General features: G+C 43.1%; 1 protein-coding gene across 1 annotated transcript in view; it reads left to right on the top strand.

The window, feature by feature from the left end:
• Positions 1-26,823, top strand: part of FAM189A1 (family with sequence similarity 189 member A1) — an 842,971-nt gene that overhangs the window by 719,767 nt on the left and 96,381 nt on the right. Inside the window, exon 5 of the mRNA XM_030188559.1 lies at positions 6,119-6,226. Coding sequence (XP_030044419.1) covers positions 6,119-6,226 — 108 coding nt within the window. The remainder of the gene's footprint in view (positions 1-6,118; positions 6,227-26,823) is intronic.

The following is a 26,823-nucleotide window of genomic DNA, read 5'->3' as shown; positions in this document are numbered from 1 at the left end:
TGTACAGACTAAATTAAATTACAGATATATATAGTAGGAAAGGAACTACAGTTTTGGATAGGAAAGAAAACTCATACGTTCAAAATCAAGTTAGAAGGAAAATTAGAAGGGAGGTAGGTAGGTAGGTAGATGGGTCATCATGGACAGAGAGGGGAAGAAAATGAAGGGGAACAAGGGGAAGAAGAGCAAGCCCTGACAGATGTATGCCACTCCTTATGTAGAATCAAAAGCAAGGGCAAAAAGCCAGGTTTTCAAAGCTATGTTAAATTCTTTCAGAGAAGATTCTGCAGGTATAGCTAGAGGCATTGTATTCCAAAGAAATAGTGAAACGAAAAAGAAGGCTCAGCCTGGTGAATTCAAGAGTAGCCTGTTTTGGGCCTGGGTGAACCAGACAATGATCATTTAGGGATCAAAGAACACGACACAGAGAATAGGGGATTGTTAAAGAAGATAAGTATTTAGGTAAACCTATCCAAAACACCTTAAAAGTGAGGATTAGTGTTTTATAAATGATGCATTGTTCCACTGGAAGCCAATGATTGAAGAAGAGGAGAAAAGTGATCAGAGAGGCGGACATGACATAGAAGTCTTATAGCAGTGTTTTGGAGTGTTTGCAACTTCTTTCTACGAAAATGGGGACAGCGAAGATACACAATATTACAAAGATCTAACCTGGGAATAAGCAAAGAATAGGAGAGTGGATGGTGTCGTGGTTAAAGTAGCATCTAACTTGGCATAATTGCCTGAGAATGTGGAAACCAGATTTGCAAACTATGGAGATCTGTGGTATGAAACTAAGTTTGGAATCCAAAGTAATACCCAAAGGAGCAAAAAAGAATCAACCGGCTTAATAATGGTTCCAAAAAGGTTGCGAGTAAGGTTGGGCTCCAAGGAGACCCCCTGTGAACCAGCAAGTTACATGTATCCCTGTCGCATTTATTCAACCACACATATGCCAGCTCTATGACAGGTGCAACTGTGGACAAGTAAATGTTAAGTACACTGATTCAGGGTTATGCTAGAATTCTGTATCAGAATCTGGGTGCCCAGATACAATTATAGACCTAACGCCCGCCCTCAGGACAGCAAAATGGAGGCACCCTGTTATAGAGTTGCCCCCTTAGTGCCAGGGCACTCTGAGGTGGAGTCAGGGTGCATCTGAAAATTACAAAATATTGTACAGCTGTTCTGATAATTGGATTTTGAAGATTTGACAATCTGAATTGAGAGGATTTATTGAATATTATTTGAACATTATTATTTGAACATTTTGGCACTGAACTGCAAGCTTGTTTATACTTAAGGGAGGTTTCATTAGTCAATGAGGTGATTCTACCCACTAATATCTGAGAGTGTAGTGAAGCTCCGGGTGGGTTCTGAGGCTTTTCCCTCCCTAACATTATTTTTTAAGTCATGATGGATTATTATGAAGCAGTCTTTGGGAAGAGAAAGGTTTTTAGCCTCTTCCTGAAGTTGAGGTACCTGTTTTCTGTTCTTATGGGAATAGGTGGAGTTTTCCATATTTTAACTCCAAGTAAGGGGAATAGAGAGCTGGAAATCTTCTCATTTTGAATTGTCTTTTGGATCCAGAAACAAAAATACAGTCAGGCACACATAATACAGATACATACACACACTCTCTCACTCTCTCAAAGGGATTGGAAAGAATTTGCTATTCCTGAATCTAATCAGGGATCAGAACCAGAAAAAGTAATTTTTTTCTGATACATATTTTATTTTCTTGGTTGTTAGTTCCACTGTGATAACTATTGACAGAATCATACAGTTTTCTTATTGGTTGCTATATGTACTGCCAACTACTACCTGTTGCCTCAGACAGGGCTGGATTCAGACATTGGCAAACTAGGCATATGTCTAGGATATGAGGGGGTCTTATACAAAACTGCAGTAAGCCCAACGGTAGTTCCCACCCTCAGCGCGTGCCCCTTCCGGCGCTACAAAAATATTTTTGTTTTCGTAGTGCTGGTGTTTACCCGGCAGTAATCGGGCAGTGTGGGGTTACCACCAAGTTAGCGTGGGAGCCCTTATTGCCACCTCAATGGGTGGCGGTAAGTGCTCCCCCCCACCCCGAAATGGCCGCATGGCAAATGGTTCACTTGCTGCACTGACATTTCTTTTAAAAAAAGATGGTCTTTTACCTTCTACAGTACAATGGGGCCTCAGTGTGCGTCAAAAACAAGCGCTGACACCAGCACAGGCTGACACCAGCAAAGACCCCCTAAGACAGCAATATTCAGCTGGCAGTGGTCAGTGTTTCTTTAAATGCCACTAGGCACCGAGAGCTTCTTTTGCAAAACCGCACTAGTGATTCCCACTTGGCAAAAGAGAGGAAGCCCATTTAATTCCTATGGGCTGCCTCTCAATTGCTGCATGAAAATCGCTAGTGCGGCTTTGTAAAAGCAGCCCTGACTGAATTAGACCTGGATGTTCTGTACTGCTTCCTATCCGGGTATCAGGGTTGACTATCTGCATCCCCGGTGGCTTGCCAGGAGTTACCCAGGTAGTCCTGATATTCAGCAGCAGTTCCTGAATAACTATCTGGTTAACTTAGGACAGCCTTTTTGCTGTTCAAGGTTAACTGGATGGTTTTTTGAGTACCACCACTGAATATCAGTGATGTCTGGGTAACTTCCAGTTCCAATACAAATAATACAGAGCTAGTGGAACTAATAGATCACCAAACATAAATATAGAAAAATTCCATCTCCATTGAAATAATTCTCGCTCAAATTGCTTCCCTTATATTCTGTATACGAATATTCTATATTCTATGTATGAACAGAAAACAGCTACCTCAGCTTCAGGAAGAGGCTAAAAACCTTTCTCTTCCCAAAGACAGTCGTACGCAGCGCTTCACAATTTTACATTAAGAAAAGACAGTCCCTGCTCTAAAGAGCTTACAATCTAAATCAAGACAGACACGACAAATAAGGGATAAGGGTAGAACAGACAGATAGGACTCAAAGGGAAAGGGACTATTGAAGAGAGGAAGACAAGATAAAGGTTACGAGCAGGTGACAAGTTAGGAGTTAAAAGGCTTTCTGTATTTTGTTCAGTACAGGAGGAAATGCATTTCTGTTTCTACGTTTCCTCTTTCTACTTCTACTTCCTAATATCATCCATTATCCTTTCCTTTAATGTTTTTAGTCTCATGCATTACACCAGTGGTTTCTAATGTTTCTCATACCTCACACTAACACTGTCTGCTTTTGTCTCACCTAGAATGTAAACTGCATTGAACCCTGGAATTATATGTGCATTGTATTATCTATATGTGTTGCATGTGTTTGTGTGTGTATATATCTGTATTATATGTGCATTATGTTATCCATCTGTGTTGCTTGTGTGTGTTTGTGTGTTTATGTATCCGTGTTTATATGTGCATTGTCTGTATGTATGTATGCATGTGTATGTTATGGGGACAGTTCTATAAAGGGGCACCTCCTTTTAGGTGCCCTAGTTCTGCGTATTGAGTGTATAACGTCCCAGACTTTTTTAACAGAATACCATTGTAGCCTGGCACCATCAGTCACTTTGAATATCATGTTCAGTGTACCTGGCATCATGGGATAAGCATAGAGGATCTTTAAGTGTGGGGAAGCAAAGGTAAATCTAGAGATCAGGAAAGATTTCCAATTTCCAATATGTAATCCCAATCCTGGTGGTGTGTGCTTATGTCTCTGCATTACATTTGTTAATTTTTAAAGCTTTTCTGTTTCATTAATCCTCACCACAAGCAATTCAGGTGTTCTGTATTGCTAAATGAGGCTTTATAGATCCCCAACCTGCATGTCAGTAAGGGAGACTTTGAATTGGTATTCCACAGATGAACACAATTTAATCACTATATAGATAAGCATGTTTCTGCTGGTGTTTGGAACCAGGGCAGCAATGAAAAATATGCATAGCACTGCAGAACCACTTGGCTACATTGGCTAGCAATTTGTGGCCCTTAGACAGTCTGAACCAGTAGGTTTCACTATAAGACCTTTCTATGTAGAGCTAATTGCAGTGTTTTAAATTATGAAAACATGTGCAGGTACTGTAGTTTGTATAACAACTTTTGAATTTTAGAAGCAAATCACATACACATACGTATACACAAAGGACAAACACTGGCTGCACACACTGTAACAGGACTTGCTTATCCACTCCTATTCTAGCTCTGATCATCCTAAAGGGCCCTATTACTAAAGCTTAGCTTGTGCTAATGGTCATTGGCTTGGCTGCCATGTGGCCCATAGGTATAAAATAGGCTGCACAGCAGTTAGCACACGCTAATGTATGTTAGTGTGTGCTAATCTTTAGTAAAAGGGCCACTAAGTTAGTCCCTTTATTTTCTATCTCATCTCTCTATTACGTTCTACCTCTGCTTACACCCTAAGCTGTCTAATATATTTTAATGTGTATTGTGTTGACATTGTAAGCAGCACACTGTGCCATAATGTATACTCTTATTTGAATATTTTTTTGTACTGAAATTGTCTATTGCCTTTGTCTGTTCTTGCTGTACACTGCCTTGGGTGAATTTCTTCAAAAAAGCAGTAAATAGATCCAAATCAATAAATAACATCTCTATTTCAGGGTTTTTTTTCCCCTTCTTGGTAGCAAAAGTTAACTACCAATACAATAGTTAATTAATATTTGCCTGCAGACCAGAGGTTGAAATACAGTCAGGCTCATTTTCGAAAGAGATGGACGTCCATCTTCCGACATAAATCGGCACTTGGACGTCCATCTCTCAGAGATGTCCAAATTAGTATAATCGAAACCCGATTTTGGACATCTAACTGAAGTCCGTCGCAAGGACGTCCAAATTTCAAGGAGGCATATCGGAGGCGTGGTGAAGGCGGGACTGGGGCATGCCTAAGACCTGGACATCTTTGACCCATAATCGAAAAAAGCAGAGACGTCCATGACTACATCTTAGATGTTTTCACCCAAACCTGTTTTTATTACGAATAAGGCACAAAAAGGTGCCCGGAATGACTAGATGACCACTGGAGGGAATTGGAGATGACCTCCCCTTACTCCCCCAGTGGTCACTAACCCCCTCCCACCCTCAAAAAACATTATTAAAAATATTACTTGCCAGCCTCTATGCCCGCCTCAGATATCATACTCAGGTCCATGACAGCGCGTGCAGGTCCCTGGACCAGTTTTAGTGGGTGCAGTGCACTTCAGACAGTTGGACCCAAGCCCATACCCCCCTACCTGTTACATTTGTGGAGGAAACAGCGAGCCCTCCAAAACCCATCAGAAACCCTCTGTACCCACATCTAGGTGCCCCCTTCACCCGTAAGGGCTACGGTAGTGGTGTACAGTTGGAGGTAGTGGGTTTTGGGGGGCTCAGCACACAAGGTAAGGGAGCTATGAACCTTGAAGCATTTTATGAAGTCCACTGCAGTGCCCCCTAGGGTGCCCGATTGGTGTCCTGGCATGTCAGGGGGACCAGGGCACTTCAATGCTGGCTTCTCCCACGTCCAAATGGCTTGCATTTGGACATTTTTGACTTGGACTTCTTTGGTTTCGAAAATTGCCGAAAGTCAAAGACGTCCAAATCTAAGGATGTCCAAATCCAAGGACGTCCTTGGTATTTTCGAAACGAAAGATGGACTTCCATTTTTTTTTTTTTAAATGAGCTTTTCCCCGCCTCCGAATTTGGACGTTTTACAAAGACATCCAAATCCCAACTTAGACGTTTCTTTCAAAAATGCCCCTCAGTGTCAACTTTGTACAGTAGAAAATGTGTCATAAATGGATTGAGCTTCCGCAGCACCATAGAACATAAAAAAACCCAACAGCTTCAAGAAGTGTAACCTGCCTACATGCACAGCTTAAACCCCTATCTCTTTCTCTACATTTCAAACCTGGGTATTGCCACCATCATTGTATGATGTTGCCATAGTGGGTTACTGGATGTGGGGTTAGAAATGGGTTGTGTATAACAGCAACGTTACTGTCATAACTAATTAAGCCCTTCTGAGCCCCAAAACAATTGATAGTATTTCTTATCAGCTGGGCTGAAAATATTTGCAATGCTGTCATCTGTACTTTTGAGATAAAAGCTGACAGCCTGCGCTCTGTCTTTTTACAGGACCTGTTGTTCAGTGTCTGTGCTCTGAATATCATCTCCACCATTGTCTGTGCTTTGGCTACAGCAATGTGCTGCATGCAGATGGTTTCTTCAGATGTTTTACAAATGGTGAGTGAGTTGTAATGATAAAATGATAATATAACTTCAGTTTATTGTTTGCAGATGTTTTTATTAGTGTACATGCGCATAAATGTGAAAACTTGAAGTGGCTAGTGGAACTGTGCAAGAGCAGGTTGCCAAACAAGTTGCACATCGTGCATTGAAATTATTATGTAAATAAAGCCTTTGGTATGCTGCAGTATTTATCGCCTTTATGTAAACATTTATAATCTGCTAATTCAATTATAAATCCTCAGTGGAGTACAGTAAAACAATAAAGCAATTAAATCATCACACACAAGAATCAATATAAAACAACAGAAAATACAATTACATATAAAAACAACAAACCCACGTTCCATATTTTATAGAGAACCATCTTGGAAGCTATTCAAATAGGCTGTTCCTTTAAGTTCCTTGCATAAATAACTTCAGCTAGAAGATGCCAACTAACAAAGCATCTTAGCCACAAAGAGCTTTTTACTCTCTTTGGGATAATGAAAAGAGATCAGTTGATGCCTGAAGGTGAAAACCATTATTAGTTCATGGTTAAGTGTGACAGTGTAATCAGGCATGCAGTGTCAGGTTGGATCCTGGAAAGAATGCACATCCTCTTTACCAGTTGATCAAGGGTGGGTTTAACAGTCTGGATGAGTGTTCTATTTACCTATATAAAATAGAAGAGAACTTACTTTTCTCTGGAACTGTACTGGTCCCTGAGTCCAAGTTCCTTCTAGACTCCATGGGGTTCATTTATGAGCCCAGAAACAAATTACCAGCTCCCAGACCAGTCAGTCCACAAGTTCAACACCCATCCCAACCTCTTTTTTTTTCATCCCTCTTACATGCGGAGGGCATGGCATTTGTATTGGATTTTCTCATACCTTTTCATCAGTAGCTTAAGGTGAATCATATTATCGTTTATCGTTTATTCATTTACTAGACCGTCACTTATTACAAAGGTAAATCAGAATGGTTTATAATATAAAATAACATTAAAATAATATTAAAACAGTAGATAAACGTACTCTGAAATCCATTTGTGATAGGAAAGCACTACAAAAAGACAACACACACATGCGGATTTCACAGACTGTAGTAATAAAAACATTAGTAAAAACACAAAACTAATAAATTTTGTTGTTGTTTTTTTTCTTAGTTTATCCTTTATTTCTATTTTAAATGTTTGTTTCAACTGACTCTCAAAAAAGATATGTTTTTCAAATGTTACGAAATATTCAGGTCTATTAGATAATTTCATGTCCCCTGAGGGCTTACACTGTAAGGGCCCTTTTTCTAAAGCTTAGCACATGCTAAATACTGCTCATCCTAGTTTATACCTATGGGCCACATGGCACTTACAGCATGCTAATGTCTATTAGTACACGCTAAGCTTTAGTAGAAGGGCCCCCTAAGTTTGTACCTGAGGCAGTTGGAGGGTTAAGTGACTTGCCCAAAGGCACAAGGAGCATCAGTAAGATTTGAACCCTGGCTTTCCTGGTTCTCAGGAGAGGCATAGCCAGACCTCACGGTAGGAGGGGGCCACAGCCCAAGGTTGAGGGCACATTTTGAGTGCTGCCCCCCCACCGCCATGCCTCGCCTCGCTTCCTTGCTGCTTCCCTTCACCGCCTCATCGCTCCCCCCCCCCCCCCCCGCAAAAACAAATACCTTTGCTGGTGGGGGTCCCCGATCCCCGCCAGCTGAAGCCTTCTTCAGCGCTGGTCTCTGGCACAGCTGCGTTTGCTGTCCTGCTCTTCTTTCTTCTTGCTCCTCCTGTGCACGCTGACACTCCTCAGTTTCACGTAAAGGAGTGTCAGTGTGCACAGTAAGAGCAAGAAGAAGGAAGAGCAGGGCAGGAAACGCGGCTGCGCCGGAGACCGGCACTGAAGAAAGCTTCGGCTGGTTGGGGACCCCCGCCAGCCAAACCAGGGACCCAGACAAAATTTGCGGGGACCCAGGCCCTTGTGGCCCCCCGTAGCTACACCTCTGGTTCTCAGTCTGCAGCTCTATCTATTAGACTGCTCACTACTGTCTAAATATGGCTATAAAATACAGCCAGTTGCAATTTTTTCATTACTTTTCTCACTGGGAAGCAATATCATTTAACTTAGAGATATGTACATAATTTTTAAAAAATATCAGTTTTAATTTTTCCTGAAATTTTCTCCATTTCCAGATGGGGGGGGGGGTTTCAGTTAGTTTCCCACATTTGTTTTAATGGAAATTTTTTAGTGCATGCTTTAACATTTGGGGGGGAATGAGTTATCAACATGGGCTACTCTTAAGTTGGGTTATTGTACCACAAGTCTATATGTGACCTTGTGCTAAAATAACCCGACATAACAGTAGCCCAAATTGCTAACTTCCCCTATTAATAAACACTGATGTATTTAATGTGTGTTAATTTGTTAGAGTGTCTTTTACAAAGCCATGCTAGTAACTGAATGGGCTTTCTCTCATTTGCCGCACCGAGAATCGGTAGCACAGCTTTGTAAAAGAGGCCCTAAGTGAACCTTTTACTAAGCCGCAGCAAAAAGTGGCCTGCGGCAGTGTGAGCACGTCTTATGGGTGTATGCTGGATCAGTTTTTGCCGCGTCCTGGAAAAAAAGCCTTTTTTTAAGGGGTTCGTAAAATGGACGTGCAGCAAAATAAAAACCAGTGTGCATCCATTTTCGGTCTGAGACCTTACCGCCACCTATTGACATAGCAGTAAGATCTCATGTGCTTCCTGGGCGGTAGGCATGCTGGATGCATCCACTGCCATTTACTGCCGGGTAAGCATCACATGGTAGAAAATAGAAAATATTTTCTACCATGTGTTTTCGGCATGTTCTAAATTCAGAATTACCACCCGGGGCATGTGGTAGCCTGGTGGTAATGCTGATATGGCATGCACTGGATGCGCTTAGGCCCTTACTTGCTTTTTTAAAAGGGCCCCTAAGTTAGGTGTGCATTAAATCAATTTAGTGCACACTAAGGGGCATGTTTAATAAGCTGTGTTAGGCAACTAGTGTGGATTTTACTGCACCGTAGATGTTAGAACAGACCAGTGCTAACAGCTACCATGCCAGTGTGCTAAAAAAAAAAAAAAAAACCTGTGTCAGCTGCTTAATGAGTGGACCATGATGTCACAGGGATGGACTGGAAGCATCTAAAGGTATTAGGCAAGGTTTTATAGTTCTTGATAAAATAACTGTTCCTCTTTTTATTGAGAAAGCTATACGTACGACCACCTAAACGTCCGGAAAAAACTAAAAACTAACCTGTTTAAAAAGACATACCCTACCAATCCAACATAAATGCCTGATCTCTGCAACACAACAAAACTAAAGTACGTAATGGACATAACACAACTTCCGTTGTACGATTCCCTAATGTGGCTGTACCACATGAACTTTATCTTACCACAACATCACTTTGTTTACACCGGAGTCTGCAAACGCCTCTTCAGTACTATGTAAGCCACATTGAGCCTACAAATAGGTGGGAAAATGTGGGATACAAATGTAACAAATAAAAAGAAAATAAATAAATAAATAACTTTACAATAATCAGAGAACTAACTTACTTTTCCTTTTATAGTTCTCATTCCAGCCCACCTGCAAAAAATTATGCAATTACAATTCATTTTGCAAATCATGAGCCTTATTCAAAAATGGCTTTTTCTTACTTTGTGTATATAGGAAAGTTTTAGGGGTATGTTTACTAAGGTGTGTTAGCGTTTTTAATGTGCCAGTTAATTTAAGGCACGTTAAACACTAACGTGCCTATACATTTCTATGGGCGCATTAGCATTTAATGCACGTAAACCATTTACTAGTGTTAAAAACGCTAACGCGCCCACAACACTGTTTAGTAAACATAGGCATTAGTGAATTATTTGAAGTGGAGGACTAGCCTAATGGTTAACACAGCGGACTTTGATCCTGGCAACCTGGGTTTGATTCTCACTGCAGCTACTTGTGACCTTGCGCAAGTCACTTAATCCTCCATTGCCCCAGGTACAAAGACTTAGGGGTCCTTTTACTAAGCTGCATATGCATCTACGTGAGCCCAGTGCGTGCAAAAATGGAGTTACCACCCAGCTACCGCGTGGCTCTTGTGGTAATTGATTTTTGGCACGCATCCAAAAAATAATTTTTATTTTCGGAAGGGCGCCAAGTGGCATTAGCCACACGTAGGTCACTACCGCTCGGTTACCGCATGAGACTTTACCACTAGATCAATGGCTGGCAGTAAGGACTCAGCCCCAAAATGGACGCGCGCCAATTTTGATTTTGCCTCATATCCATTTTCAGCAAAAATTTTAAAAAAGCCTTTTTTACAGGCGTGCTGAAAAATGGGCCAGCATACGCCCCAAACCTGCACCTACACTACCACAGCCATTTTTCAGCACACCCCTTAGATTGTGAACCCTCTAGGGACAGAGAAAGTACATGAAAATAATGTATACAGTGCTGCATACATCTAGTATATTTAAAAAATTAAAATAACATAATTTTCCATACCTCTGTCTCCAAAAAGATTTCACTATCACAAATGTATGGAATGCCATAGAAAAACATGAGCTCCTTTATAATATGTCTTATTGAAAAAAGATTTGCTCCATTATAAGAATGGAGTTGGTCAGCCTTAAGTTCTGGAGCAAAGCAAGTCTTGGTTCTTAAAAAAATAACACATGCCATATTGGATCAGATCAAAAGTCTATTAATCCCAACTTCCTGTTTCCGACAGGATCCCAAAATGCCTGTCAGAGTCCTTTCCTTGTTACTTACTTCCAGGAATAAGAAGTAGCTTAGCATACAATGGAAGTATTAGGCATACAAATCTATCTCATGCATATTCATTAGAGTTACTTTGAAAATCTGGTCTGCTTGTGGCCCTTAAGGACAGAAAATGGACAAGCCTAAGCCTAATTTAGGGTATTCTTTTTATTTATATGTAGTTAAATTTAGTTGCAAACCTATACTACTTTACAACCTTTGTTAAGTGGTTTACAATCATAATTATATAAAGTAGAAAAAGAAAAGTAACAATTTTGTAAGGAAAAGTAATATCCTAGAAAGCAAAGAGAGAAAACAGTAGATAAATTAATTTGTGCCACTCTGTTTGATGTCTCATGTTTCCCTAAAGACTTAGGAAAATAAATGAGTTTTCAAAGCAGCTGTAAAACATCAATGATTCATTTTGGTGCATAATCCCCCAGATTTTCTATATGGCATGATCCTGAGATGTGCATTCAACTTAATTAGCTAACAAGCCATTAACAAGCAATAATTGGCCACTAACAACCTATTAGGATTTATGAACTCATCTGGCTTCGTGCTATTCTATAACGTTTGGCACTGAAATCCCATTGTGCGCAACTCAAAAGGGGGCTTATACATGGGAGAGGCATGGGCATGTCGGGGGCATTCCAAAAAGGTGTGTACATTGTTACAGAATAATGGGTAAGCGCGCCCAACTTGGATGCCAGCATTTACACTAGGTTACAACAGGCATGAGTCTGGCACCCAAAGTTAGGGTGCGGGAATCGGTACTAATCATGATTCAATAAAGGGCTCATGTGCCTTTTGTAGAGTCACACTTAGCACCAATCTTTTCCGGAATCTATTTTTTGAACACCATTTATTGAATCTGGCCCAATTTGTGAGGAAGTGACTTCCACTCTAGTGGATCAGAATAAGAGACAGCAGTGTGTCTTTGTTGTGTCACGACAATACATAGAGGGTGGCGGAATAGCCAGTTGCTGACTTAAGCTGCAACGTTTTATTTTTTGCATTGTTACTTTGTTACTGTTATTATGGATCTTCAATAAATAAATTATCAAAAAGAATATTGGTTGCAAGTGGGAAAATGGGAACAACAAGGGATGTTAAATGAGTGGGAACACTTGTGAAAATGACTCAAGCTCATTTTCGAAACAGAAATACATCCAAAAAGTGGCACAAAGTGGCAGATGGACAGTTTTTTTGCCAAATCGTCCAAACCACTATTTTCAAAACACATTTTTAAGATGGTTTTCTATGCAGTTCATATGCACTGCGTCTAAATCACAAGGGAGCATGTTGGGGGCAGAGGCGTAGCTAGGTGGGGTGCAAGGGGAGCAACAGACTCTGAATGAAATGGTGTCTAAGCAGATCAGCCCAGATCAGCCCTTCAACCTTGCACCAGCATCTGTTTTACAAAAGGTCTGCTCCCTCTGACATCAAAACATGGCAACGCTTCTGGTTGGGGGTGGGATTTGGGTGTTCCCAGAACTTGGACTTTTTTCTGTCATAATGGCACAAAGCAAAAATGTCCAGGGCTAAAAGTTAGACAGTTTGGTCTAGACCTGTTTCAGTCATGACTAAGTCACAAAAAGGTGCCCTAAATGACAAGATGACCACTGGAGGGATTTAGGCATGACCCCTCCCCCTTACTCCCCCAGTGGTCACTGACCCACTCCCCTCCCCAAAGATGTGAAAGAAACTGTACATAACAGCCTCTATGACAGCTTCAGTTATGGCCGGTCCTATTACAACAGCAAGCAAGTCCCTGGGGTAGCCTAGAGGTTGGTGCAGTGCACTGTGGAGAAAGCCTACTCTAACTGTTACACTTGTGGTGGAAAATTTAGCTCACCAAAAACCTAATGTAGCCACATATAAGTGACACCTGCAGGCATAAGGGCTATTGTAGTGGTGTATAGTGGGATATAAGGGAAAACCACACAAAAGGGGATGGAGGTGCACTGGTTCCTTACGTAGAAACAATCGGAGCAGACAAGGAGTAGGGAGAGTTGGCTCTTCTTAAACAACGAAGGAGTAGATGGATAAGAGTCTTTATTACAAAACATCAAAATTGACTCGACACAGCAGCTGTGTTTCGGCGCCTAAGCACCTGCTTCAGGAGTCTTATGATGTATTGCTGATATTGAAAAATATTCTTATCAAAACTTTGTACACAAAGGGGTATCAACATAACCCAGAATCGAAGAAGAAAATCTTCATGGACTGCAAAATGTTTAAAAATAGATTTAGACATCATATTGAAAATGCCCCTCTTTATGTATTATAAATCAAATCTTCTAGTGGATCTTAAGTAATTGGGAGCCAGTGAAGTTTCTTTAAAACAGGAGTTACATGGTCAAATCTGTTAGTGTTTGTTAGTAGCTAGGTCACAGTATTCTGGAAAAGCTGTAACTTTTGATTGTTGGAGAGATTTACACCATAATACAAGAAACTGCAGTAATCAATAGAGTTTAAAATAAAGGCAAAGGCTAGAATTTTCAGATACTATAAAGAAAAAAAGTTTTTGCTGACCATAATTGATGAATAGTCAGGTGAGAGGATTTGATTACTGAAGAGATCTGTGAATCATAGATGAAATGTATAAACCATTATTTTTATACGGTTGATGGGGGTAATTTGGAATCATTTATCTCTGTCTCTTCTTTATTTAGATACTCCTGGGCTACATCAGCTTTTATCATAACCTCTCTATTGAGATAGTCTAACTTCTGCATTTGCTAGTATCTCTTTAAAAAAAACTTTACTCTAAACCATGTATCCTTGAACAACTGTTGGTTTTTCTCTAAGTTGTAGTTTAAAAGCTGCTGTTTTTCTTTTAAAGGTTAGCACCAGGAGCCTGATTCCATGCTTAGGGTGGAACCAGTGGTATGCTGGTAAATAGTTAACATCAGGCTCTCTTTCAAAAAAAAAAAAAAAAAACCTGGCGCAATCAGATTGTCACTGCCCTTCCTTTCATTGCTCAGCAGAAAGGAAACCCTGGGAACCCCTCCCCCAGCCTTGCCAGATTGAAAAATAATTTCCCACACAAAACCCCGCCGTCACCAACCCCGCCACCGCCGTCACCAACCCCTCCCACAATGTCACTAACCACGCCCACCGCAACCCGCAGCCAGCAAAAATTTCCCGCAGCGGGTCGCGGAAAGCCGCCCAATTGGGCGGGAAAACCGCAACCTTGGCAACATTGCCCTCCCCCCATGGCATATTCACCCTTTTATTATGCCCCCATCCCTCACCCCCCCCCCCCTTCAGGTGATTCATTCATCCCTTTACTCTGTTTCTAATCCCCCATTACACACTCACCTTTTTTTCTGGCCCCTTCTCATTTTCAGACATGGCAGTAGAGCTCTGCTCACTCTCTCTTTCCTCCCCTGCTGGCTATGACAAGGAGGAAGTAACCGCACAATAGGTCACTTCCTCCTCCTGTTCCAACATAGAACCAACTGTTTTTGTGAACCGCAAGATCGCGGTTCACATATACAGTCAGGTCTAAGTTATGAGTTTGCAATGTGTCATGAAGGAAGTATTACATTAAGCAAGATAATTCATTATTGCAAATCATTTGACCCCCTTCAATTAAACATATTCCCTTGCAGCAATTAAAAAAAAAGTTATATTACACTATTGGGCTCATTTTCGAAAGAGAAGGATGCCCATCTTTCGACATAAATCGGAAGATGGACGTCCTCTCAGAAACATCCAAATCAGTGTAATCGAAACACGATTTTGTATGTCCCCAACTGCACTCCTTCGCAGGGACGGCCAAAGTTCAAGGGGGCGTGTTGGAGGCGTAGCAAAGGCGGGACTTGGGCGTTCCTATCACTTGGACGTCCTTGACCCATAATCGAAAAAAACAAGGACGTCTCTGATGAACACTAAAACACTTAGACGTTTTTTCCCGGACATGTTTTTCTTACAACTAAGGCACAAAAAGGTGCCCGAACTGACCAGATGACCACCGGAAAGAATCGGGGATGACCTCCCTTTACTCCCCCAGTGGTCACTAACCCTCTCCCATCCTCAAAAAACATCTTTAAAAATATTTCGTGCCAGCCTTTATGCCAGCCTCAGATGTCATACTCAGGTTCATGATAGCGGTATGCAGGTCCCTGGAGCAGTTTTAGTGGGTGAGTGCACTTCAGACAAGCAGTCCCAGCCCCATCCCCTACCTGTTATGTTTGTGGAGGAAACAGTGAACCCTCCAAAACCCACCAGAAACCCACTGTACCCACATCTAGGTGCCCCCTTCACCTGTAAGGGCTATGGTAGTGGTGTACAGTTGGGGGTAGTGGGTTTGAGGGGGGGGGGGGTTGGGAGGCTCAGCACACAAGGTAACGGAGCTATGTACCTGGGAGCAATTTATGAAGACCACTGCAGTGCCCCCTAGGGTGCCCAGTTGGTGTCCTGGCATGTCAGGGGGACCAGTGCACTACAAATGCTGGCTCCTCCCATGACCAAATGGCTTGCATTTGGTCATTTCTGAGATGGACGTCCTTGGTTTCGATTATCGCTGAAAATCAGAAACGTCCATGTCTAGGGACGTCCATCTCTAAGGATGACCAAATTTAAGGATTTGGACGTCCCTGATGGTATTTTCGAAACGAAAGATGAACGTCCATCTTGTTTTGAAAATACGGGTTTCCCCGTCCCTGGATTGGGACATTTTGCAAGGACGTCCAAATCGAAACATGGATGTCCCTTTCGAAAATGCCCCTCCATGCCAATGAGTGATGAAAATTACTGGGGTGCTATATTTTACACACTAATGCCAAGCTTGTCCGCCTGGTAAGTGTGTAGGAAGGAGTAAGTAGCCCCTCATTTTACAAGTGTCTGTTTTCCCTTTGTCAAGTGGCAGGCCATCAATGGGGGGGGGACATGGGCATGTATTTCTTAGGGAGTGACATTCTAGGGGTAAGGCAAAAACTGAGACCCCTACCTGAATGAAAAACATTTTAAAACTTGAATAAGCATCAGGATTCTTTCTATTAACTCAGGTAAAATATCTGTCCCCCATCATGATACTGATCAGAAGCAGCAATAAAGTTTAACAAATCATTAAATTTATAACGTACATCAGATTAAATAACATGACATTACCTAGAACAACACCTGTGTTCTTACATTTTAAAAAGTTTTTACAAAATGACGAATTGAAAACCTTTACCAGCTCTGCAAGAGTAAAAACAGGCAAAAAAAACCTTTTACCTGCCCAGATCAAATCCTGTGTGTATCCAGGGTTTTTACTGATTTCCCTGGTTTGCTAAAGTGTGCCACTGGTGGCAAGGAGGGCTAAACAGGTTGGAGAGTTAGCCACCAGCCGAAACAAAGGCAGTCGGTAACTCAGACGATTGGGGAGGCTAAAGAGGGTGGGGCATGTAAAACTCCTTGGAGTGGGAGGGTGACACCTATGTCAGTAGTAAATGGACAGCAGGTCACTTTTGAACAAAGCAGGGAAAGACCCCCTCCACTGTACTGTTCAGCAGCACTGTATTAGAAATCCTATGGTTTCTGGCAACCATAAAATGATTTGCCTATGAATGTTTTTGGTAGGTTGCCAAATGGTTACCAGGATTTTTTTTTATTTTTATTACTGACCTACCAAACATGTTTAGAATAAGTATTATCTGTATTAGCTGTACCAATTGGTTAAAGCAGTAGAGTGAAAACCAGGGAAGCAAGAGTTCAAATCCTACTGCCACTTGTACAAGTCATTTAATTTTCTATTGCCTCAGGTACAAACTTAAGACTGTAAGCCAGCCAGGGACAGGAAAATACGTAATGTACCCGAATGTAACTCACCTTGACCTAATACTGAGAAAGGTGTGAGCTAAATCAAAATCTATTACCATGTGGATTGTGAATCAATACAAAACCTTACAAAAGTCACTCAAGACCTATAAGACAATTCTACCATACCATATAGCACTAACTTCCAGGAGTCATGCAACAAGGGTGTACTTAGGAAAAGGCAGCGCTGTAAACATTACAGTGAGCAATAGAATATCAATACACTGATTGGGAAAACTAATGGATTAGTACTGATCACTCAATGCCTTTTTCACACATGAAGAATGTAGATAGAGCCTCACCAAGTATAGAATAAGTAACTACAAGCTAAAAATAGAAATAAGTAGATAAAAATTAAACTGAACCCCCCCAAGAAGACATCGGATGTAATTTTCAAAAACTGACACATTTCAATCACTACATTACAAACTAACAAACAAAAACATAAAATGGAAAATAAGATGATTACTTTTTATTGGACTGATTCAACACAATGTTTGACTAGCTTTCAGAGGCACCTTTCTCAGATCAGGTTTTGGCTTCTGAAAAAGTCAAAAAATGTATTGAATAGGTCCAATGAAAAGGTATCACCTTTTTTCTTTTATTTAAATTTATTTACCTTTAAACTGAACTAACAGCAGGACAATACTACTTCACCCTAAAATAACAATAAAATTATTTTCTCTACATTTGTTGTTTGGCCATTTAATTTTTCTAATCGTTTATGTCCCAGTCTATGGTTACTGCTTTTCTGTATTCTCATTGCTCTTTTTACAGGGTTTCCTATTCATTTTGTTATTCCTCTTTCTCCTCCTGTGTTCTTCACTTCTTCCACTATATCCATCTCCGACATTGATCTTTTTCTTTCAGATTTTTTCTATTTTTCTGCCTCTCTGTCCATTAAGATTTTATTTGTTCTTACTGTCAAGTCTTCAATTTCCCTTTTTCACTGCATCTACCTACAGCTTTCCATGTCGTTCCCTCACCCAGGCCATCCCATTCTCCTTCGTCTTAATCCCCAGTCTTTCATTTATTCTTCCATCTCTCCCCCTGAAATCCAACATCTCCTCTGTCTCTTTCCCTCTGTCTTCCCCTGCCAAGCAGAATCTCATCTGTCTCTCTCTCCTCCTGCCAATCAGCATTGCCCCATCTCTCTCTATTTCCCCCCTCCAGCATTACCCCATCTCCCTCTCTCTATTCTCCACATCTATCAATAACCCATCTGCTCTCCAATCCAGCATTGCCCTTTGTCTCTCTCCCTCTTCTCCCCATCTACCATTACCCCCCTCTCTTTCTTTTCCCCACCTACCATAATCCCATTTCACTTCTTTCCCATCTAGCATTACTTCATTGTCTTTATGTAGCTCTTCTCCCCAACAAAACATTACCCTGTTGTCTCTGTGTGGCTTTTCTCCTCATTCAGCATTACCCCACCTCTTTGTGTTTCTTTTCTCCTGTACCCAGCATTACCCCATTCTCTGACTTGCCTTTTCTCCCCATCCTGCATTACTCCATTCTCTCTGTATCTTTTCTCCCCATCCTGTATTACCCCATTTTCTCTGTGTGTCTCTTCTCCTCATCTTGTATTACCGCATTCTTTGTCTCTTCTCCCCAACCACTATTACCCCATTCTCCTTTGAGTGTCTTTTTTCCTCCATCCTGCATTACCCCATTCTCTCACTGTGTATCTGTTTTCTCCCCCATCCAAAATTACCTTACCTTTCTCTCTCCTCCATCATCCATCATTATTCCATTTCTTTCTCTGGCCCACCCCCAATCCAGTATCATCTGCTTTCTCTCTTTCCCCCTCCTTCCCTCCAGTTCACCCTCTTGTCTTGCTTAGCGGCAGGCTGGAGGCAGTCAGCTAAAAAATCAGTATGAAGACACATGGGAACGGTTTCCTAAGTGCTGCTACTAGCTTTGTTGGTCACACCCCTCTGACACAGGAAGTTTACATCAGAGGGGCAGCGCTAATGATGGTGCGTGCAGGAAACTGGTCCCACATGTCTTCACATTTCTTTTAATTGCTGCTGGAGGACCTGGGAATACTGGGACAGTGCAGCAGTGGTAGAACCAGGAGATAGGGAAAGGTTACAGTTGGGGCTGGGGAGGCCTCTTATACCGGACACCTATGAGCAGAAACCTGCCTTTAGAGAAGGGTACAGGAGGAAGTGATCTGCTCACAATAAGTCACTTCCACCTTCTGTGCCGACTTAGACCGACTGTTTATGTGAACCGCAAGATCGCTGTTCACATAAGCAGTTGGGTCTAAGCTGACCCAGGAGGAGGAAGTGACCTGCTGTACAGTGGTTCACTTCCTCGTCTTCTTGCCATGTGAGCTGCTCTGGAGTACTGAACAACCAGCTTGCAAAATTCATAAAATATTAACAACTTGCTCTCACATGCCAATGCGAGCTGGCTCCAGCACACCACTGGGTGGAACCCATCTTTTTGGAATAAGCTCCTCTTTCCCTATATTGTTAACCACTTCATAGTAAATCTGGACCCCTTCTCCTTGTACCATCTTTGCATTCAAGCATTGATCCTCCAGAGCTCTTCCTGCCTCTTGGGTCCTACGTATGGATAGAATACCCATATAAACCAAGACAGCTGGCTCCTCCCCAGCACAGTCTAAAATCTTATTTACATGTTAAGGGAGACTCATCACTTTTGCACCAGGTAGTCCCATGCTCTTCAGCCACCAAGCTAATTCCTAATGATTGAATCACCAATGACAATAGCCATCCTAACCCTTCTCTCCTGAGCATATTCTCTGGGAGACATGCCCTCACTACAAGAGGACAGGTCCTGTCTATTGGATCACTTCCTGCCATTTTGTCTCTCCTCCCCAGCACTGTGTAAAATCGTAGTTAGATGTTAAGCGAGACTCACCACTTTTGCACCAGGTAGTCCTCATGCTTTCCAGCCACCAATCTAGTTACTAACAATTGAATCAACAATGAGAAACAGCCATCCTAACCCTTCTGTCCTGAGCATATGCTCTGGGAGACACGCCCTCACTACGAGAGGACAGGTCCTGGCTATTGGATCATTTCCTGCCACTTTCTCTTAGACCATCAGAGGAAGTTCGATTTGTATATAAGTTTAAAATTCTTTAAGTTTTAGGCTGGGAAAAAAATTGTATTTCTCAACCCAATTAACTTTTTCATGTAATACGAATTAGGATCTCTTTCATATTATTCATTCTCTTAGAACTGTTGCTTCAGTAGAGGAGCCACGTGGGGAGAATGAGCAACTGAATTTGCAGAAAGCTAATGCTTTATCTATTTTCACTCTAAAGTGACAACTTTGAGAATCTCTCTGCACGCTATAGTGTTACTGATTAAGGGAAAAGATCTTGTAGATAAAGTGGCTGGCAAATCCCTGGGTTCTTGGCTACAGACAGTTCCTGTTGTTTTCTGCAGATTTCTGTCCTTTATCTCAGGATAGACTTATTAAATTTCTTCTGAGTATGAATCCCAGTGGCTACTCTAGAGACACTCTGCCCACACAACCTATCAGGAAATTACTACTACTACAAATCATTTCTATAGCACTACCAGTCGTACGCAAGGGGAGGTACTTCAAAGACCATTGATACCCTTAGTGAACTGATCATTTCAAGAAGGGAAATTTCCAAGACTGGTGGTGCATTCCCCCTCCCCCTCGTCCCCCTCCCTCCCAGTTCCAGGGTGTCCCCCCTCCCTCTGGGTTCCAGGGTTCCCCCCTCCCCCCCGGTTCCAGGGTCCCCCTCCCTTCCTCCCTCCGGGTTCCAGGGTCCCTCCCTCCGGGTTCCACGGTCCCCCGGGTTCCAGGGTCGTCGTCCCTCCCTCCCTCCACAGTGCTAAGGAGGGAAAAGTAAAAGTTACCTTGCTTCTTGACTTCAGGTTTTTAACTGTAACAGAGGGAAAGCTTCCGGGCCGCCGAAGGCAGTGTGATTACTGCACTGTCTGAGACACTGCCGGCGGGCTCGGAACAATGAAGGACAGCAGTGCAGGGCAGGGAGCTGAACGGTGCATGCATGCAGGGACTGGAGCGGGAGCCGGGAGGGACAGGAGGTCAGGCACTCTATGCCCATGCGCGGCGCCACCGGCCCACCACTGCCTCAATTGGGTGGTAACTCAGCAACTTGCAAACACTGACTGAAGTAAGCACACACTACCTTCGGCGATGGCGGCTCCAGAAGCTCCTCTGTTGCAGCATGATCATCCCGCCTATGCGGGACAGGAAACTGTAACAGAGCCAGAGGGAAAGCTTCTGACTGCCGTAGGCAGTGTGCTTACTGCACTGACACGGAGAGTCACTGACGGCGGTCCAGAACATTGAAGAAGGTAGGAGTGGACGGACAGCACAGCGGTGCAGGACAGGGAGTCAGGACGGGCAGGGAGCGGGACCGGGCAGGAGGGACTTTATGCCCACGTTCCACTGCCTAATTATTGGGGGTGCTTGAGCACCTACAGCACCCAAGGAGTCGGCGCCTATGGTGAGGACAGCTGGCATCACAGAGAACTTAGCCAGCTGTCTCTACAGCAGGCAATTGGGATACTATAATTTATGCACATATCTCTTGAATCCAGGCATAAGCATTTATACCAGCTCTATGACTGGCATAAATGCTTACACTTAAAAATATATGTGTGTATATACCCAGTTATACTAGTGTCCTATAAAGACAAGAAGGCATCTTTTCTTTACAGAATAGACTTCAGGTAGAGAATAATCTCCAAGTAGCTGCTTTCTTGGTGCCTAAAAATAGGAAGCGCTTTATAGAATTTGCTGAATACTTTACTTTGATATTCCACTTAATAATGCAGTTCAGAATGTCCCCCCCCCCCCCCCCCCCCAGGCCTCTTCCTTCATTCTGGTTATATCTATGCTTATGATAACTTCTTGTTCGCAAACTTTGGGTTTTTAACGCACATTAACTGTTAACACAGAGTTCAAAAACAGTTAATATATCACGTGAACTGCCATGTGAAACACCTGACAGATTATTTGCACGAATCAGGTAGAGGAGGGATGAGAGGGATGAGGAATGAACAGGAAGTCCATCTTGCAGGTGTGAATAACATCTGTTAAATTACAATATGGCACTTAGAGCCGGATTCAGTAAATGGCATCCAAAGTCAGGCGCCGTTAAGATCTTCACTAACCTCCACTTCTATAAAGATCCCTTAGCACTAAGTGATAGCAGTTGGGTGTGCAGATCCAACTATTCTATAACACTGCACCTGATCTTTGGGAACACTCCTGACTCACCCATGCTCCTCCAATGGCAATTCCCCCTTTTGATTTGTGCACTATGAAATTTAACCACGAATGTTATAAATTAGCAACAAGGGCAGATATGTGCGCAAATCTAAATTGCTGCCAATTAAGTGTCGATTAACTTCAATTAACTCCAGTAATTGATTGTTAACACTTAAGTGACGTGGAGAGGCATAATCAAACGAAAACGTCTATCTCCATGGGCGTTTATCTCCGAGAACGGGTCCGTGAAGGGGCGGACCGAACCGTATTTTCGAAAAAAATAGACGTCCATGTTTTATTCGACAATTTGTGAGCTGGGCGTTTTTGTTTTTCAGCGATAATGGGAAATGAAAGCACCCAGCTCAAAAACGAATAAATCCAAGGCATTTGTTCGTGGGAGGGGCCAGGATTCATAGTGCACTGGTCCCCCTCACATGCCAGGACACCAACCGGGCACCCTAGGGGGCACTTTTACAAAAACAAAAAAAAAGGTAAAAGAGCTCCCAGGTGCATAGCACCCTTCCCTTGTGTGTTGAGCCCCCCAAATCCCCCGCAAAACCCACTGCCCACAAGTCTACACCATTACTATAGCCCTAAGGGGTGAAGGGGGGCACCTACATGTGGGTACAGTGGGTTTGGGGGGGTTGGACGACTAAGCATTGTAACAGGTAGGGGGGGATGGGCCTGGGTCCACCTGCCTGAAGTCCACTACACCCCCTAACAACTGCTCCAGGGACCTGCATACTGCTGCCAGGGAGGTGGGTATGACATTTGAGGGTGAAAATAAAAAGTTGTGAAACATCATTTTTTGTGGTGGGAGGGGGTTAGTGATCACTGGGGGAGTCAGGGGAGGTCATCCCCGATTCCCTCTGGTGGTAATCTGGCCATTTAGGGCACTTTTTGGGGCTTATTCGTGAAAAAACAGGGTCCAGGAAAAGTGCCCTAAATTCTAGCTACAAACGCATACTTTTTTTCCATTATCGGCGAAAGGCGCCCATCTCTCCTCGGCCGATAACCACGCCCCAGTTCCACCTTCGCCATGCCTCCGACATGCCCCCGTCAACTTTGTACGCTTCCACAATGGAGTGCAGTTGAAAACGTCCAAAATCGCCTTTCCATTATACCGATTTATTCGTTTTTGTGAGATAAAAGTCTATCTCCCGATTTAGGTCGTAAAATCAGTGGTGTGCTGGAGCAGGCTCTCACAGGCTCTCGAAAGCCGTTTGTTAAGTTTTTAAGAATTTTGGGAGCCGGTTCTCCATGGCTACTTTAACAAATGGATCCCAAAATGTGGGCTTGGGCCCCTCCTGAATTCTCTTTTACTTTGCTGGCGAGAGAGAGCCCCCTGTTAACAATTTACCAGCACACCCCTGGTCGTAATATAGGCGTTTTTGTACATAAGTACATAAGTACATAAGTACATAAGTAGTGCCATACTGGGAAAGACCAAAGGTCCATCTAGCCCAGCATCCTGTCACCGACAGTGGCCAATCCAGGTCAAGGGCACCTGGCACGCTCCCCAAACGTAAAAACATTCCAGACAAGTTATACCTAAAAATGAGGAATTTTTCCAGTCCATTTAATAGCGGTCTATGGACTTGTCCTTTAGGAATCTATCTAACCCTTTTTTAAACTCCGTCAAGCTAACCGCCCGTACCACGTTCTCCGGCAATGAATTCCAGAGTCTAATTACACGTTGGGTGAAGAAAAATTTTCTCCGATTAGTTTTAAATTTACCACACTGTAGCTTCAACTCATGCCCTCTAGTCCTAGTATTTTTGGATAGCGTGAACAGCCGCTTCACATCCACCCGATCCATTCCACTCATTATTTTATACACTTCTATCATATCTCCCCTCAGCCGTCTCTTCTCCAAGCTGAAAAGCCCTAGCCTTCTCAGCCTCTCTTCATAGGAAAGTCGTCCCATCCCCACTATCATTTTCGTCGCCCTTCGCTGTACCTTTTCCAATTCTACTATATCTTTTTTGAGATACGGAGACCAGTACTGAACACAATACTCCAGGTGCGGTCGCACCATGGAGCGATACAACGGCATTATAACATCCGCACACCTGGACTCCATACCCTTCCTAATAACACCCAACATTCTATTCGCTTTCCTAGCCGCAGCAGCACACTGAGCAGAAGGTTTCAGCGTATCATCGACGACGACACCCAGATCCCTTTCTTGATCCGTAACTCCTAACGCGGAACCTTGCAAGACGTAGCTATAATTCGGGTTCCTCTTACCCACATGCATCACTTTGCACTTGTCAACATTGAACTTCATCTGCCACTTGCACGCCCATTCTCCCAGTCTCGCAAGGTCCTCCTGTAAACGTTCACATTCCTCCTGCGACTTGACGACCCTGAATAATTTTGTGTCATCGGCGAATTTAATTACCTCACTAGTTATTCCCATCTCTAGGTCATTTATAAATACATTAAAAAGCAACGGACCCAGCACAGACCCCTGCGGGACCCCACTAACTACCCTCCTCCACTGAGAATACTGGCCACGCAATCCTACTCTCTGCTTCCTATCTTTCAACCAGTTCTTAATCCATAATATTACCCTACCTCCGATTCCATGACTCTGCAATTTCTTCAGGAGTCTTTCGTGCGGCACTTTGTCAAACGCCTTCTGAAAATCCAGATATACAATATCAACCGGCTCCCCATTGTCCACATGTTTGCTTACCCCCTCAAAAAAATGCATTAGATTGGTGAGGCAAGACTTCCCTTCACTAAATCCGTGCTGACTTTGTCTCATCAGTCCATGTTTTTGTATATGCTCTGCAATTTTATTCTTAATAATAGCCTCCACCATCTTGCCCGGCACCGACGTCAGACTCACCGGTCTATAATTTCCCGGATCTCCTCTGGAACCTTTCTTAAAAATCGGAGTAACATTGGCTACCCTCCAGTCTTCCGGTATTACACTCGATTTTAGGGACAGATTGCATATTTCTAACAGTAGCTCCGCAAGTTCATTTTTTAGTTCTATTAATACTCTGGGATGAATACCATCAGGTCCCGGTGATTTACTACTCTTCAGCTTGCTGAACTGACCCATTACATCCTCCAAGGTTACAGAGAATTTGTTTAGTTTCTCCGACTCCCCCGCTTCAAATATTCTTTCCGGCACCGGTGTCCCCCCCAAATCCTCCTCGGTGAAGACCGAAGCAAAGAATTCATTTAATTTCTCCGCTACGGCTTTGTCCTCCTTGATCGCCCCTTTAACACCATTTTCGTCCAGCGGCCCAACCGACTCTTTGGCCGGTTTCCTGCTTTTAATGTATCTAAAAAAGTTTTTACTATGTATTTTTGCTTCCAACGCTAATTTCTTCTCAAAGTCCTTTTTTGCCCTCCTTATCTCCGCTTTGCATTTGGCTTGGCATTCCTTATGATCTATCCTGTTACTTTCAGTTGGTTCTCTTCTCCACTTTCTGAAGGATTGCTTTTTGGCTCTAATGATTTCCTTTATCTTACTGTTTAGCCACGCCGGCTGACGTTTAGTCTTTTTTCCCTTTTTTCTAATACGTGGAATATATTTGTCCTGAACCTCCAGGATGGTGTTTTTAAACAGCATCCACGCCTGATGCAAGTTTTTTACTCTGCGAGCTGCTCCTTTCAGTCTTTTTTTCACCATTTTTCTCATTTTGTCGTAATCACCTTTTCTTTCGATTATAAGCAGGATAGTAGTTTGCGTTCGTATCTGGGATCCATGCCCAAATTTGGGTGACCTTTATAGAATCTAGGAGAGAATGCAGAATAGCTAACTATACTTTCCAAGGTGTAGCTAACTCCATTTAACATTAGCAGCACAATTGCAACCATTGCCCAAACCTAGTGGAAGAGTTGCCTTCTACAAAGTACAGGGTGTGCCCCAATCAGCTACTGTGAAGATTTTGCAGCAGGGGCGTATCTGGACTCTGGCAGTAGGGGGGGCCAGGGCCAGAGGGAGGGGGCACATTTAGCCCCCCCCCCCCCCCCGGCACCACCGACCCCCCCCCCCCGCCATTGCCAGAGCCCCCCTGCCACCAACGACTCCCCCCCCGCCATTGCCAGAGCCCCCCCTGCCACCAACGACTCTCTCCACCTCCTCTCCCGCCGCCAACCCTCCCCCGCTGACGTTGTTTACCTTTGCTGGCGGGGACCCCAACCCCCCGCCAGCCGAGGTCCGCTTCCGCCTGCTTTTAAAAATAATTCTTCAGCTGGCGGGGGACCCCAACCCCCGCCAGCCGCCGAGGTCTTCAAAGTTCTTGTTCGTCGTCCTCCTCCGTGGCCATGCTGTACGCTGCTGATTCGGAGTCTGTCTGACGTCGCACCACGTTGTACGCGCCCTTGTTTTGCAGATACCACTATTTAACTTTTGCTAACGCTCATTGACTGCAAAATATTACCATGCTTTAGAAAATAGGCCTAAATGTTTTAATAGAATAACCTCTGTCTGTGCCTGTGTTTTCTACAGTAGGATCTCTAGAATATTTATTTATTAGGATTTATTTACCGCCTTTTAGAAAGAATTCACTCAATGCGGTGTATAGTAAGAATAAATCAAACATAAGTAATAGACAATTACAGCAGTAAAACTATTCAAGTAACAATACAAAGTATGGCATACAGGCTTATTTTCGAAAGAAAAGGGCGCCCATCTTTCGCCACAAATCGGGAGATGGGCGTCCTTCTCCCAGGGTCGCCCAAATCTGCATAATCAAAAGCCGATTTTGGGCGTCCCCAACTGCTTCCCGTCGCAAGGGATGACCAAAGTTCCTGGGG

The sequence above is a fragment of the Microcaecilia unicolor genome, chromosome 1 (genome assembly GCF_901765095.1).
Source record: "Microcaecilia unicolor chromosome 1, aMicUni1.1, whole genome shotgun sequence".
NCBI classification, from domain to species: domain Eukaryota; kingdom Metazoa; phylum Chordata; class Amphibia; order Gymnophiona; family Siphonopidae; genus Microcaecilia; species Microcaecilia unicolor.
This window is presented reverse-complemented; position numbering and strand designations above follow the sequence as displayed.